This window comes from Cervus canadensis, chromosome 21 (genome assembly GCF_019320065.1).
Source record: "Cervus canadensis isolate Bull #8, Minnesota chromosome 21, ASM1932006v1, whole genome shotgun sequence".
NCBI lineage: Eukaryota > Metazoa > Chordata > Mammalia > Artiodactyla > Cervidae > Cervus > Cervus canadensis.
This window is the reverse complement of record NC_057406.1, coordinates 4618943-4631301: the sequence shown is the minus strand read 5'-3', so window position 1 is coordinate 4631301 and position 12359 is coordinate 4618943. Positions and strand designations below refer to the sequence as shown.

Genomic DNA, 12359 nt, shown 5'->3' with positions numbered 1-12359 from the left:
ATCAGGCCTGGCACAGTTCTTGCAGCAAGGTTACTCTGACAGCCACAGGGGTACATGAATGGGTACCCCTGTCTCCCATTCCCTTGAACGGAGGGCGTTCCCGTCCCTAAGTCCCAGGCACACACGGGCGCAACCCAGCCCCACCGCACCATACAGTTGCTCAGTCCCCAAGCCCTTACCTGGCACGGAAGCCTCCATAAGTGAGTAGAGGGCCTGGTGGGCACCCAGAGACCCCGTGCCTGCCTGCAGGGTCAGCAGCCCAGCCAGAGCGGTCACATGGGGCCTCAGGCCCGGGAGGCCCGGTCATCTGACATTTCCCAGGAAGCCAGAAATCAGGGCTTCTATGTCAGTGTCTCCATTGTGAAACCCTGGCTGTGGGCAGTTTGGGTTTTTTGTTTTTCTCCCCCACACCGCGAACTGTGCAGAACATGTTTAGGGCCCGGATGTGGTCTTCGGCCTCCCGGTTGTCCCCTGCTTTGGGGGCTGGGATGGTTTGTCTCCTCCTAGCCTCTGCCTCAGATTCTGGCCCTGGGGGCTGCCTGCTGCCCTGGCTGTCCAGCCCCCACCCACCCCGGGCCCCTCCCTGCCCGTCACCAGCCCAAACACAGAAGACCCCTGGGTCTCCACTACACCCCCAGCACTGGGCTGTTGCAGACAGATGGAACAGAGGTCTGCTGCTAGGCTCGGGGGGAGGGGGGGCAGTTAAGGCACTTAGCACCGACGGGGCAGGGCTTTTAAATCCTTCAGCCAGCCAGCCCCACCTCCGGCATTTCTGGCTGGCCACTTTCCCCAGCCTCTCCTCTTCTAACCCCCCTCCTGCCCCGCTCCTTGGACTGCCCTTACCACCCACATCCAGAACCGTCCAGCCACCCTCTGCACGGAGCTGGCCCCTCGTGCCAGTGGCTGGGTTCTTCCCACCTGAGTGCACCGAGCAGACAAAGCCAGCCCCCTCCCCCGAGAGCCTGCCTTCAGCTTGGGAACCCGCCCTTCATCCTGTCCGCAGGGATGTGAACGGATCCTGGTGGTTCTCTGCGGCGTTTACACCAGGGGCAGTGGTTCTGCCCCTGTCCAGTGTGGCCACTTTGTTTTCGTGTATAATTTTATTCGTTTGTTTGCCTCTGCTGGGTCTTCCCTGCTGCACAGGCTCTTCTCCAGTTGCTGCCAGCAGGGACTCCTCTCTCGCGTGCACAGGCTTCTCATTGCGATGGCTTCTCTTGTTGCAGAGCCACGCTGTGGAGTGTGCGGGCTTCAGTAGTTGTGGCCCTTGGGCTCAGGAGTCGTGGATCCCCAGCTCTAGAGCACAGGCTTAATAGTTGTGACTCAGGAGCTTAGTTGCTCCGAGGCAGGTGGAATCTCCCCAAACCAGGGATCTACGTTGGCAGACACATTCTTTACCACTGAGCCACCAGGAAAGACCCAGTGTGGCAGTATTTACAATGCACTGAATCCCTTCCCACCTGTGAGACAGATGTTTATCCATCCATTTAACCAAATATTTACTGCATGCCTATTGTGTACTGGGTTCAGGAATGTAGTGGTGAACCAGTTATCACAGTCCTGGACCCCTGGCTTAAGGCATCACATGGAAAAGTCATCAGATGACCAGAGGGTAACCCCTGAGCCCAACCCAAGGTGAAGGCAGTCAGAAGCGGGAGCCAGGAGAGGCGGGACGGTCCTCCAAGGATTCCAGGCTCTGAACTTGATCCCCAGGGCAGTGGGAACCAGAAGGAGCTCTAAGTGCAGGAGGGCGCATGGTATGCCAAGGATCACCCCGGTCACCACCTGGAGGACAGGCTTGTCCAGTGACCTGGGTGGCCCCAGGCAGACCAGTCAGGGAGTGTCTGTTGTCCTGGGCTGGGGAGGTGATAGAGGTGGAAGGAGCAGACAGGGTTCACAGTTGTTTCTACAAGGGCGTGGAAACCACCAGCTCCTTCCTGGCCTGTCATTCACTCTGGGTCATGCAGGTCTCAGCCTTGGGGTTCATGGGCTCTGGGGGAGTCAGAGGTCTCTGATCCCTTGATTCTGAGCTCAGGACCAGGGGGTTTGCCGGGCAGGACTCTGCCTCCCGAGGATGAGGGTAATGTCTGGTGTGCAGTATGTGCTTGGGAAATGTTGGTTGATTTTTTCTGGACAGTGTCTCCTCCCCAGTCCATACACCTCATATGAGGCTCTCCTTGCTCCCGGAGCCACAAAAGACGCTCACTGGTTGCTCAGCCTGGGCCTGGCAAACCATCCCACCTGGGGCATTCAGCAGAAAGAGCCCCGGCCTTGGGGGGAGTTGAGCCAGATCTCCCCCAACCCCCGCCATCACCACCTCCTCCACACCAAGGTGCAGATTCCAGTCTCTGAGTGGGGACGGTAATGTGGACCTACACTGTGTCGGGCTGAATTACCAAGACCAGCTGGGTGGGGGGAGGGTGGCGACAGGGGCTTTGGCTCTCTCATTGAGTGGGGTATCTCATACAGAGAGCCTGGATAGGGGACCTGGGAGGCCCCCGGGCCTCTACAGCACCGGGGGGAGGAGGTCTGAGCACCCTTCCTTCCCATACTGAGGCTCTAGGCTCTGCCCCCCTCTCCCCCAGTGATGCACGCGGGACTCATTTATAGGAAGATGTGAGGCAGGGCCTCTGGTGATAAAGGCCTTGCTTCGGGAAAGGCCGTGGGGACACAGGAGGGCAGCGACACTGTCTTGCCCTGTCTGATGGAGAGGGAAAGGGCCAGGGAGCCCCATGGGCATCCCAGAAGCTGGAGGGATGTTGTGCCATGGGCTCAGGAGGCCTGAGTTAGGTCCAGCTTTGCCGTTTGTTCATTGTTTGGCGTCGGGCAGGTTCTTTCGCCTTCTGAGCTTTGGTTTTCTCAGCTGGAAAATGGGCTGAAGACCTCGACCTAGTTAACCTTCATGAGAACCAGGGAGGAGTCTGTGTCCACATGGCGGGGTCTTGAGAACTCTGTCTGGGAGCAGCCTTTAGTGGGGAGGGATGGCGAGGTAGGGGGCACTTGGTATACCAACTGCCGCAGGGGTCCAGGACCGCACACGAAGCTGAGCACCGTCGGGGTGTGGCCGCAGGGCCTGTCGCGGGGTGGACGATTGAGGTCGGATTGTGCAGTCGTGCGTGTTGGTTTCTGGTGGGCACTCGTGGCCCTTGGAAGAACAGAGGGGACCCAGAGCACGACCCCAGGAGGGCGGACTCAGGCGCTGAAACCTTTTACCGCTAAGGTTGTTGCGGAGGCGCCGGCCCCGCCCCTAACTTGTGGCCCCGCCTCTGAACACGCCCTCCCTTGAGGCCCCGCCCCCATGTCGGTCCCGCCTCTGCAACGCCCTCTCCGGAGGCCCCGCCCCAGCTCGAGGCCCCGCCTCTGTACACACCCTCTCACAGGCCACGCCCACGCCCCGCCCCCGGCCCTGCACCCCGCCCCCTCGGTCCGGCCCCGCCCCCGGGCCCCTTTTGCGCCGGGTCCGCGCCGTATCCGCCGAGCTCCGGGCGCTGCGCGCCGCGGCCGTTCGGAGAAATGATTAACCCGGCGCGGCGGCCGGCGCGGGGCCTGGGGCGGAGGCGCGGGGCCGGGGCGGGCCCCGGGAGGGCTGCCCGGCTTCCTGCTTTCGCCCAAGTTTCCTCGTAGAGGGCGCAGCGCCGGCCGGGGCCCGCGGCGCGGCGTGGCGCAGGGCGCGGCGCGGAGCGCGCGTGGGCGCTGAGCCCGCCGCCAGGGGAGGTCACCATGAGGACTCTCCGCAGGTTGAAGTTCATGAGTTCGCCCAGCCTCAGTGACCTGGGCAAGAGAGAGCCGGCCGCCGCCGCCGCCGCGGACGAGCGGGGCACGCAGCAGCGCCGGGCCTGCGCCAACGCCACCTGGAACAGGTAAGGCCGCGCCCTCCCCGCCGGCCCCCGAGGGTCCCAGAGCCGGGGGGCGGAGGGGGGCCTGGAGCTAGGGACTGTGCCCGGGGGACAGCTCTGCGCCCGCCAGTGTGCGGTGAAATCGCTCCGCCGGAGTTGTGCGAGCGGGGAGGGAAGTTTAGTGCAACGTGTTTCTAGAACGGAGGGACGAGACCGCGGGCCCGGGGCTGGTCCCAGGGGCATCCCCGCCCCACCCCGCAGCTGGTGGATGGTGGGGTGGGCCTGGATCCCGCAAGCCTGCCTTCCCCCGGGGGTCTTCCTACGTCTTCGCCCCCCGCTCCTGCTCATGGCAACCTGGGAGGTAAATAGAGCAGGAAGTATTTATCCCATTTCGCAGATGAGCTTCGCGGGCGCTGTCGGTGGGTTGCTGTGCTTCCTGTTTCTGCGTTTAGGTCCCTTCGGTCTGGAGTGGGGGCGGCTGGCTTTCCCTTGAGCGCGGGGGGAGGGCCCCCGCCCTCCCAGCTGTCAGCAGGGGTGCAGCAGCAGCTGCCTGGCATTCCTGAGACGACCCTCCCCCAGCGAGCCCTCCCCAGACGAGCAGGGGCCGTGGGAAGTCCCACCCCCACCCCACCAGCTTTGTTTGAAGAGCGAGGCTGAGGGAATCCGGAAAAAGAGACGATTTGTTTAGTGGGATTTCCCACCGTGTTTGCTCAGGGGCCCTTTTTAAAAACAGATAATTTCCACCGAAAGAAAAGTGGGAGGGGAGGAGAAGAGAGGGGTGCAGACTGTCCAGGGGGGGCTGTGGATGCGAGGGCCCCAGCAACACCACCACACGCGCCCTGCCAGATGCTCCACCGTCTGTGGTCTGGGCCACCAGGAGACCGACTGTCAGCGTGGACACTCGCCTATTCCTGAGCGTGGCGGGAAGCACAGGGCTGCCAGCCTGAGACCATCCTCTGTGCCCTTTGCTTCTGTCCTCTATCAGGTTGCGAACGGCTTGAGAGTTAGGGACCAGTCGGCCTCAGTTTCCCCATGGGTCAGCAGGCAACGGGCGTTTCTTCTTACAGGACTGGTGTGGGGACAGGGAGGGAGGGACTCCCCTCGGGGCATCTCCCGGTGACCGCGTGCAGCCCTAAGAGGCAGTTCCTCCACCCGCAGCTCTGAGAGAGAAACAGTCCCCCTTCTCGTCTCTCTGCCCTGATCCAGCCTGAGGAGACAGACAGACAGACAGTTCACATTCCAGGTCTGCCTCTTCCCTGCTGCGTGGTCTTGAGAGTCACTGAGCCTCCCTGGTCCTCAATTTCCTTGTCCTTAAAATGCCCACCTCCCAGGCCGTTGTAGAGATTAAAGGTGAAGATCTATATTCAAGCCCTCAGCATGTGTCTAGCACATAACAGGTCCTTGGTAACTCACGACTCAAGCTCCAATTCACGCTGGGGACATGTCAGGCTGGGCCTTGTAGGGATAGGTTTTGGGGGGCCTCTCACAGGTTCCCAGGTGGCCCTGGTGATAAAGAACCCGCCTGGCAATGCAGGAGACCTAAGAGACGCGGGTTCAGTCCCTTGGTCAGGAAGATGCCCTGGAGAAGGGAACGGCTACCCACTCCAGTATTCTTGCCTAGAGAATCCCCTGGACAGAGGAGCCTGGCTCCCGTCCGAGGGGTCACGGAGAGCCCGACACGACTGGAGCAACGGAGCACACGGGCGTGCTCAGGAGTTTGCTGCTTCCTGAGCTTTCACCACCAGCCGCTTTCTCCCGCAGTGGTCAGCGCTACTTGGGGGTCTCCAGGCAGAGATGGGGGCGCCTTAGAGTCGGCTCTGAGTCTTCCGGAGCTCGGGGCTGCCTGTAGGAAGAGGCCATGTGGGGCCCCCCACTGTTGTTGTTTTTTTTTTTTTACCTAAAGGAGCTTTAGGACCTCAGTGCCTTCCTGGGTCACGTCCCTGGTGGACTATGGGTGTGGCCCAGCCGGCAGCCAGCTTCCCCCAGGCTCCTAGCCACCCAGCCTTGGACCCCTGCAGCTCGGCCTGCCCCACCACACTCCTGCAGCCAGGCCCCTGGCTCACTTTGCCTGCCGCCATCCTAACCCAGCGAAGGAGATGTGATTACTACCCCCCCACCCCCATTTAGAGGGGCACACCCAGAGGACCAGGAGGCCTGCCCATGCTGATGCCGCAGAGCACAGCGCCTGCTGTCCTCCCCCTGGCAGAGAGAGCCCTGAGTCTGGGCGGGGCAGGGTCTTCCCCACCAGTGCTCCGCGGGGACCGCTGGGGGGTCAGGGCCTCTCTGACTGCGGCCTGCCTGCCAGCCCATCCTGATTCCTTGCACTGTTCCCCAGGACAACAGCCTCGGAGCACGGGGCAGTGTGGGACCTGCCTTGCTGAGCTGTGAATGCCTCATTTTGAGTCCAAAGTGAACCCCCTTTTTCTGTGTGGCCATGTTAGTTTCCCAGGACAACTGTAAAAAAAATGGCACACACTTGGTGGCTCAGAACAACAGAAAGTTCTCTCCCAGTCTGGAGCGCAGGAGTCCAGAATCAGGTGTCCGAGGGGCCTCGCTCCCTCCGCAGGCTGCAGGGGAGGGAGTGTCCTTCCTGTCTCTTACAGTTCCCCGTGGCTTCTTGGCCTCTGGCCACACCACTCCGTTCTCTGTGTCTGTCTCCACCTGCTCTTGTCCTCTGTGTCTCTACATCCAAACTTCCCTCTCTTTCCTCTTATACAGACACCAGTCGTTGGATGTAGCGCCCAGCCTAAATCCAGACCAGTTTTGTCTCAGAGTCCTTTACTAATTACGTCTGCAAAGACTCTGTTTACAAATAAGATCTAGGGCATTGGGAGGACATGAATTTCTAGGAGACCCACTGCAGTGACCTGGCCCAGTCCTCTGGCTTCCCTGGGTCCCTGTGCCCTCATCTGGTTGTGGGACAAAGCACAGAGCACGTGCCCATGACGGTGGCATCCACCTGGCTGTCCCTTCCTTCGTCCATTCATTCACCCACTGGTACTGTCCCAGCCCCAGGCGTGGAGTTGGAAGTCGAGGAAGGGAGTCAGGAGGTAAACAGGGCCGCAGGTAAACCCACGAGGCCCGAGCAGGTGGTGGTCAGTACTGGGAAGAGCATAACCATGGGGGAGTGTGAACGCTGACCACACATGGCGGAGGACCACGCTCCCTTCTCCCATGGGTGTGCAGGGGAGCGCTGGGTGCAGTGCTGGCCGACCGGGCCGCACTCACAAACCAGAAACTAGAACAGAACCATCGGAAGCTGTTTCCTAAGTCCCTGAGGCTGCTTTCCGGGGCAGGCTTGTGCCTGGTGCCTGGCCCAGGGCTGGCCCTGCAGAGGGGTGGGCGCCTCACCTGTCACCCCCACCCTCAGACTCGTCCCCTCCCCAGAGGCAGCATGCTGTGTCCCTCTCTGTCCCCGTGCTGGCCCCAGTTAGCGCCTCGCCCGGTCTGGACCCTTCTGTGTGTGCGGGGCCTCGAGCTGCACAAAGGTCATGTTCCTGAGCTAAGGGGCCAGCTGGGGGACAGGCAGAGCCCCCCAAACCCTGGCCTGACTCCTGCATTTGGGCCAGAGGGTATAGACCATTAAGGAGCCCTACTCCTCGCCCGAATGCCTGAGCCAGGCGCCTGCCTGCCTTCCGGCTGGGGTAGCCCATGCAATGCACAGGCGGGGCCCTCTCGCTCCTGCAGACCCATCTCCAAGGCTAGATGGTGGTCTTCAGAAAAACTGAGGCCAGAGAAGGAGAGGGACTTGACCAAGAGCCCCTGCTAACACTGGGTCTGAACCCTGGTCCAACTTGAAGCCAGGGCCCAGGGCTCATGTCCACTGGGGCCAGGCCGGGCAGGGGTTGGCGGTGAGAGCCCAGAGCCTGCAGCCCGCCCTGCTCCTCCGCCCATCCCTGGTCCTGGAGGGGCGAGGCGGGGGGCAGGGAGCGCAGAGCGTCCTGGGCCCTGCTCTCCTCCTGGGCCCTGAACACTGCGTCCCTCCGATGGGGGTGCCCACCCCCAACAGGTATCAGGCCCCGTCCCAACCCTAGGTGCGGAGGGGGCTGCCTTCCTTCCCTGCAGCAGCCTGCAAGGTGGGACTCCTGCCCCCATCTTCCAGATGAGGACACTGAGGCTCGGAGGCAAGGGCCTCCTGTCCAGTTCTAAGTCCAGTGCTCTTGCCACCACTTCATGGGGGTCTCTGGGGGGCCGAAGGAGGCTGGCTGAAGCCTCCAGGGTGACCGGTGGTTGGGAGGGGGAGGCCAGTGGGGGCTGGTGTTTGGCATCCCCTTCGCCCCCACCTACTCAGTCTGGGGCACCAGGTAGTTAGGAGGGTGAGGGGCACACCCGGTGGAGGCCTGAACTCCTCTCTTGTTTCCTGAGGCTCCAGAGGCGGGTCCAGAGCAGAGCAGGGCCCACGAAGGGGCAGGCCTCCACCTCCAGGCCTCGCCCGCGGCCCCAGCCTTTCCAGGAGTCCCTGGAGGCGTGTTGTGTGACCTGCCAGGGCTTTGTCGCCTGCTTACTCTCTGCCAGGGTTTCCTGCACGGACAGATGAGTGACCCTGAGAGGCGCGGCCAGGGTCCTGCCCTGCTGGGGTCCCCCTGCTTGCGGCCCCACAGCGGCACCCGCCCACGCCAGGGCAGCCACGGCAGGCCCCCCAGAGCCCCACAGTCAGCCCTTCCTGCCCCAGCCTGAGCACGGGGGCCGTGGAGCCTCACCCGGGGTCCTGGGCTTCTCCCCTCGCCCTGTGCTCCGGTGACAGGTGCTGAGACTGGTGCCTGCCGTCCTGTCTCCCTAGGTGGGCGGGAGGTCTGGCGAGGGCCTCCGGGCAAGAGGAGGTGATGGGTCAGCGTCCACACGGGCCCCTGGCCACCTGCGGTTTCCAGCGGGCCACTGCCCGTGTCCTCGCTGGGCCTGCACGCCTTCCTCAGGGAGGCCATGGGCTGGGGTTTCACTTCTGCTTTGGGGGAGAAGTCCCACAAGGGCCTTGCCTCTCCACTCCCCTCCTCTCTCCCCCCAACCCGCCGTCTCCTCTCTATCCCAGCAGGGCTTTATTCGTGAGCCAACTCAAAACTTTAGTAACACTGTGGAACGTCAGCTGCAGAGAAACGGGAAGGGGCAGGACCTTGCCTGGCCTCCACCCCCATTTGGAGCAGCCACGTGGGGTGGGAGGACCGTGGGCCCCGGGCTCCTTTCTGGCCCCACCAGGCATCAGGTTGTATGACGCTGGGCGTCCCCTGGCTTCTCTGAGCCTCACTGCTTCCTTCTGCAGCTTGGGCTGTCATAGTCCCCACCTCATGCCATGGTGAGAAGGAGATGGAGAAAAACCCGGGGCAGATGGTGGAGCTGCAGTGGATGCTTCTAGGGGCACCCCCTGCCCCCCGACCCCCACAGTCGATTCTGATGATGTTTGACACACATAACCCCACAGGGCGCTATCTGTTCCCCAGCGTCTCCTCCAGGGGCTGTGATTATATGAGTCCCATTGTATGGATGGGGAAACTGAGGCACGCGTGGTCCGGTGTTGGCAGAGGTGTGCAGCCGGGGAGCCCAGAGCTGGGGTGCAAACTGGGACCAGCCTGGGGGCTGGAGGTAGGCAGGGTAGGATCAGGGTCCACAGAGCCGGAGGCCGGGCTGGCTGGGGAGCTCAAGGGGGACCCCAGGGCTGGGCGGGGCGCTGCTCAGATACACACAGAGCCGTGTGAGGCCTGGGCTGCTGGCAGCAGGCGATAATCCAGACAGACCTCTCCTCTTGCAAAGAAGATAGGGTCAAATACACTCCCCACACATCTGGGAGGGGAGAGGGTCCTCACTTCATGGTGAGCCTGCAGGAGAGGGGACAGCAAGGACAAAGGCCTGAGGTGGACCAGGGGTGGCGGAACCAGCGGGTGCTGGACCCTCGAGGGCCTCGGGAAGACTTCTCCCAAGAGCCAGTCTTCCCATCCAAAGCCACGTGGTTAGGGTGGCCTCTGGGCGGCAGACCGGAGGGGGCTGGGGTCCCTCTGGAAGGTTCACTGGAGGAGGAAGAAGGACTTGGAGAGGCTGCTGAGAACAGCAGGACCAGGCCCGGGAGGCTGATGAGGCCTCCCCCAGGCCGTCCCCTCGGCCTGACAGAGGCCTGGGCCCCAGGGAGGACTCAGCCAGGCCCCATGGGGCCCCACGTGCCAGCGCCCCGGGCTCCCACCGCCGGCAGGACTGGGAGGGGCTGACCCCCCGCAGCCCGACCAGGCGCGAGTCCCCGGCTGTTCGGATTTCAGGGTGACAGCTGCAGTCCGGCTTCCTGCGGCCGTTCGACTTCCCATCAGACTCTTACTTTTTTTAGCCTGTAAATGGGGAACAGCCTGACTGTGTCAGAGCCGTAGGCCGGGTCCACACGGGCCTCCTGACGGAGGCGAGTGCAATCTGAGCCGGGTCCACACTGAGGCTCGGGCCTGGCCAGGCTTTCATCCTCCCGGCAGCCTGGGGGCAGGCACACTTGTGACCCCCATTTCTCAGGCAGGAAACAAGTGGGAGGGCGTGTGGCCCTGACCATGTGAATAAGCAGCATTCCAGCAGCAGGCCCCGGGGTGGTCGGGCCTCAGGTCAGGGGGCGAGTCACCTGGCCTGGTCCGTAGGCGTGTCCCTGCACTGCTCAGAGCCGCCTTCACCCACCCGGGGCATGTGGATCCTGCCCCTGCCCTGCCCCTTCCAGGGTGCGAGCCGGAAGCCGTGCCCACTGCTGGCTCCACAGAAAGCAGGGGCAGCTGTTGGGTGCGCTCGGTGGCCTCCTGGAACCTGGCCCCTCCGAACCTCCATTTCCTCATCTGCAAAATGGGTGGCCTGTCCACGTTACTAGGAGCGGCGGGGCTGGGAGAGCAGACAGGGGCCCCGGGAGCTTGGTGGCCACCGCCTGCCCCATGGTATGCACAGCAGCAGGCGTCCAACTGTCCCTGAACACCAAGAAGCGGTCTCTGGTGCTGAGCTTTACTGCAGCAACCGGATCCTGAGCTGGAGGGCGGTGGAGCCACCCAGACCTGGTTCTCTCCCTTGGGAGCTTATGGCCGTTGGCAGGAACTACAGAACTAACATGGAAGTAAATGACAAAGTGCCAGGACGTGAGTCTGCATGGGAAAGGGAGGATGTCAGGAGGGCTTCTTGGAGGTGCTGGCCTCTGAGCCAAAGCTCCAGGGTGAAGAGCTACTTGTCTAGTAGATAGCATAAGGACCCCACACACACACCCCAGGTAGGAGAAATGGATACAATGACCCTAAGGTTTGGCACCAGTACTTTGTCAGACTGGGGTGTGGGGTGCCTGGTGGGGAGGAACCATTCCAGACGAGCCTTGAATGCCACATTCAGGCCTTAGGCTGTATCTGCAGGGCCCTGGGTTGGGGCGGGTGCAGCGAGGAGGCCGACTGTGCAGTCAGAGGTCGGGTGGGTGTGGAGGAAAGACACGGTGCAGCAGAGATCTGGGGGTGGAGACGGGCAGGGCTTCAGGGCCAGCTGGATCTGGAGGGCCGAGGAGAGTCAGGATGAATGTCACTCGCCGACTCATGGAAAAGACCCTGATGCTGGGAAAGATTAAAGGCGAAAGGAGAAGGGGGCGGCAGAGACGAGGTGGCTGGATGGCGTCACCAGCTTAATGGACGTGAATCTGAGCAAACTCCGGGAGACGGTAAAGGACAGAGGAGCCTGGCACGCTGCAGTCCACGGGGTCGCAAAGAGTTGGCCACGACTTACGGACGGAGCAGCAGTTACAGGCTCTCCTTTGAGCCGGGTGAGAGCATGTAGTCACTAATGGTACAGGGCCCTCTGCTCTGAGGTTTGCAGATAGTGGTGGGAACCAGTCCATCAAACAAGTCCCGTATAAACACGTAGCTACACATTGATGGAATGTAAACACGGAGATCACCTGGGACCTGAAGGACACGTGCAAAGGCCCTGTGGTGAGGGCAGCCTGCCCAGGGGCCAGGTGCGGACGGCACAGATACCCAGGTCAGGGGCCAGCTCAAGGGCACCTGGATCACAAGGTGGTGACATTTGGGGGTGCAGAAGGCCATCAGAGGGTGTTACCTAGTCTCTGGCCTGGGTGCAGAGGGTTCGGAGATACGGGAAGGGAGGTAGAGTGTATAGAAGTACCCAGGAGCTCCAGGAGAGGTGACTGGTGACAGGCCTGGAGCTCGAGACGGGATCTGAGGCTCTGGGGCGCATGGGGTCCCCCAGGGGCAGCCGACCTGTGTGCTGCAGGCCTGCCTTCTCTGCCAGAGGCCGTTGCCCAGCTTCGAGCGGTGTGGGCGGGGCGCCACGGGAGAGGGAAGGCAGGCTGGGGCTCAGGGCCTCTGGTTGTCAACCCTCCTCTCCCCCTCCACCACCCCCCGCAGCATCCACAACGGGGTGATCGCCGTCTTCCAGCGTAAGGGGCTGCCCGACCAGGAGCTTTTCAGCCTGAACGAAGGTGTCCGGTGAGTGGCTGGCTGTCCCGTCGTCCGGGCCCGGGTCTGGGAGCCGTGAGAGGGCCGTGTTAGGAGGTAGGGGGGGAGGTCCCAGGCAGGCCCCCCGGTCCAC

At 62.6% G+C, this 12359-nt stretch overlaps 1 protein-coding gene across 4 annotated transcripts in view; it reads left to right on the top strand.

The window, feature by feature from the left end:
* PRR5 (proline rich 5) overlaps positions 1-12359 on the top strand; it is a 50874-nt gene that overhangs the window by 22887 nt on the left and 15628 nt on the right. For 2 of the 4 annotated variants that reach the window (XM_043440638.1, XM_043440641.1), the window contains exons 2-3: positions 3735-3857; positions 12176-12256. In XM_043440638.1, coding sequence (XP_043296573.1) covers positions 3745-3857; positions 12176-12256 — 194 coding nt within the window. In that variant the 5' untranslated portion in view covers positions 3735-3744. Of the gene's footprint in view, positions 1-3436; positions 3858-12175; positions 12257-12359 lie in introns of those variants that run through there. The other 2 variants (XM_043440639.1, XM_043440637.1) reach the window with 2 other exon arrangements.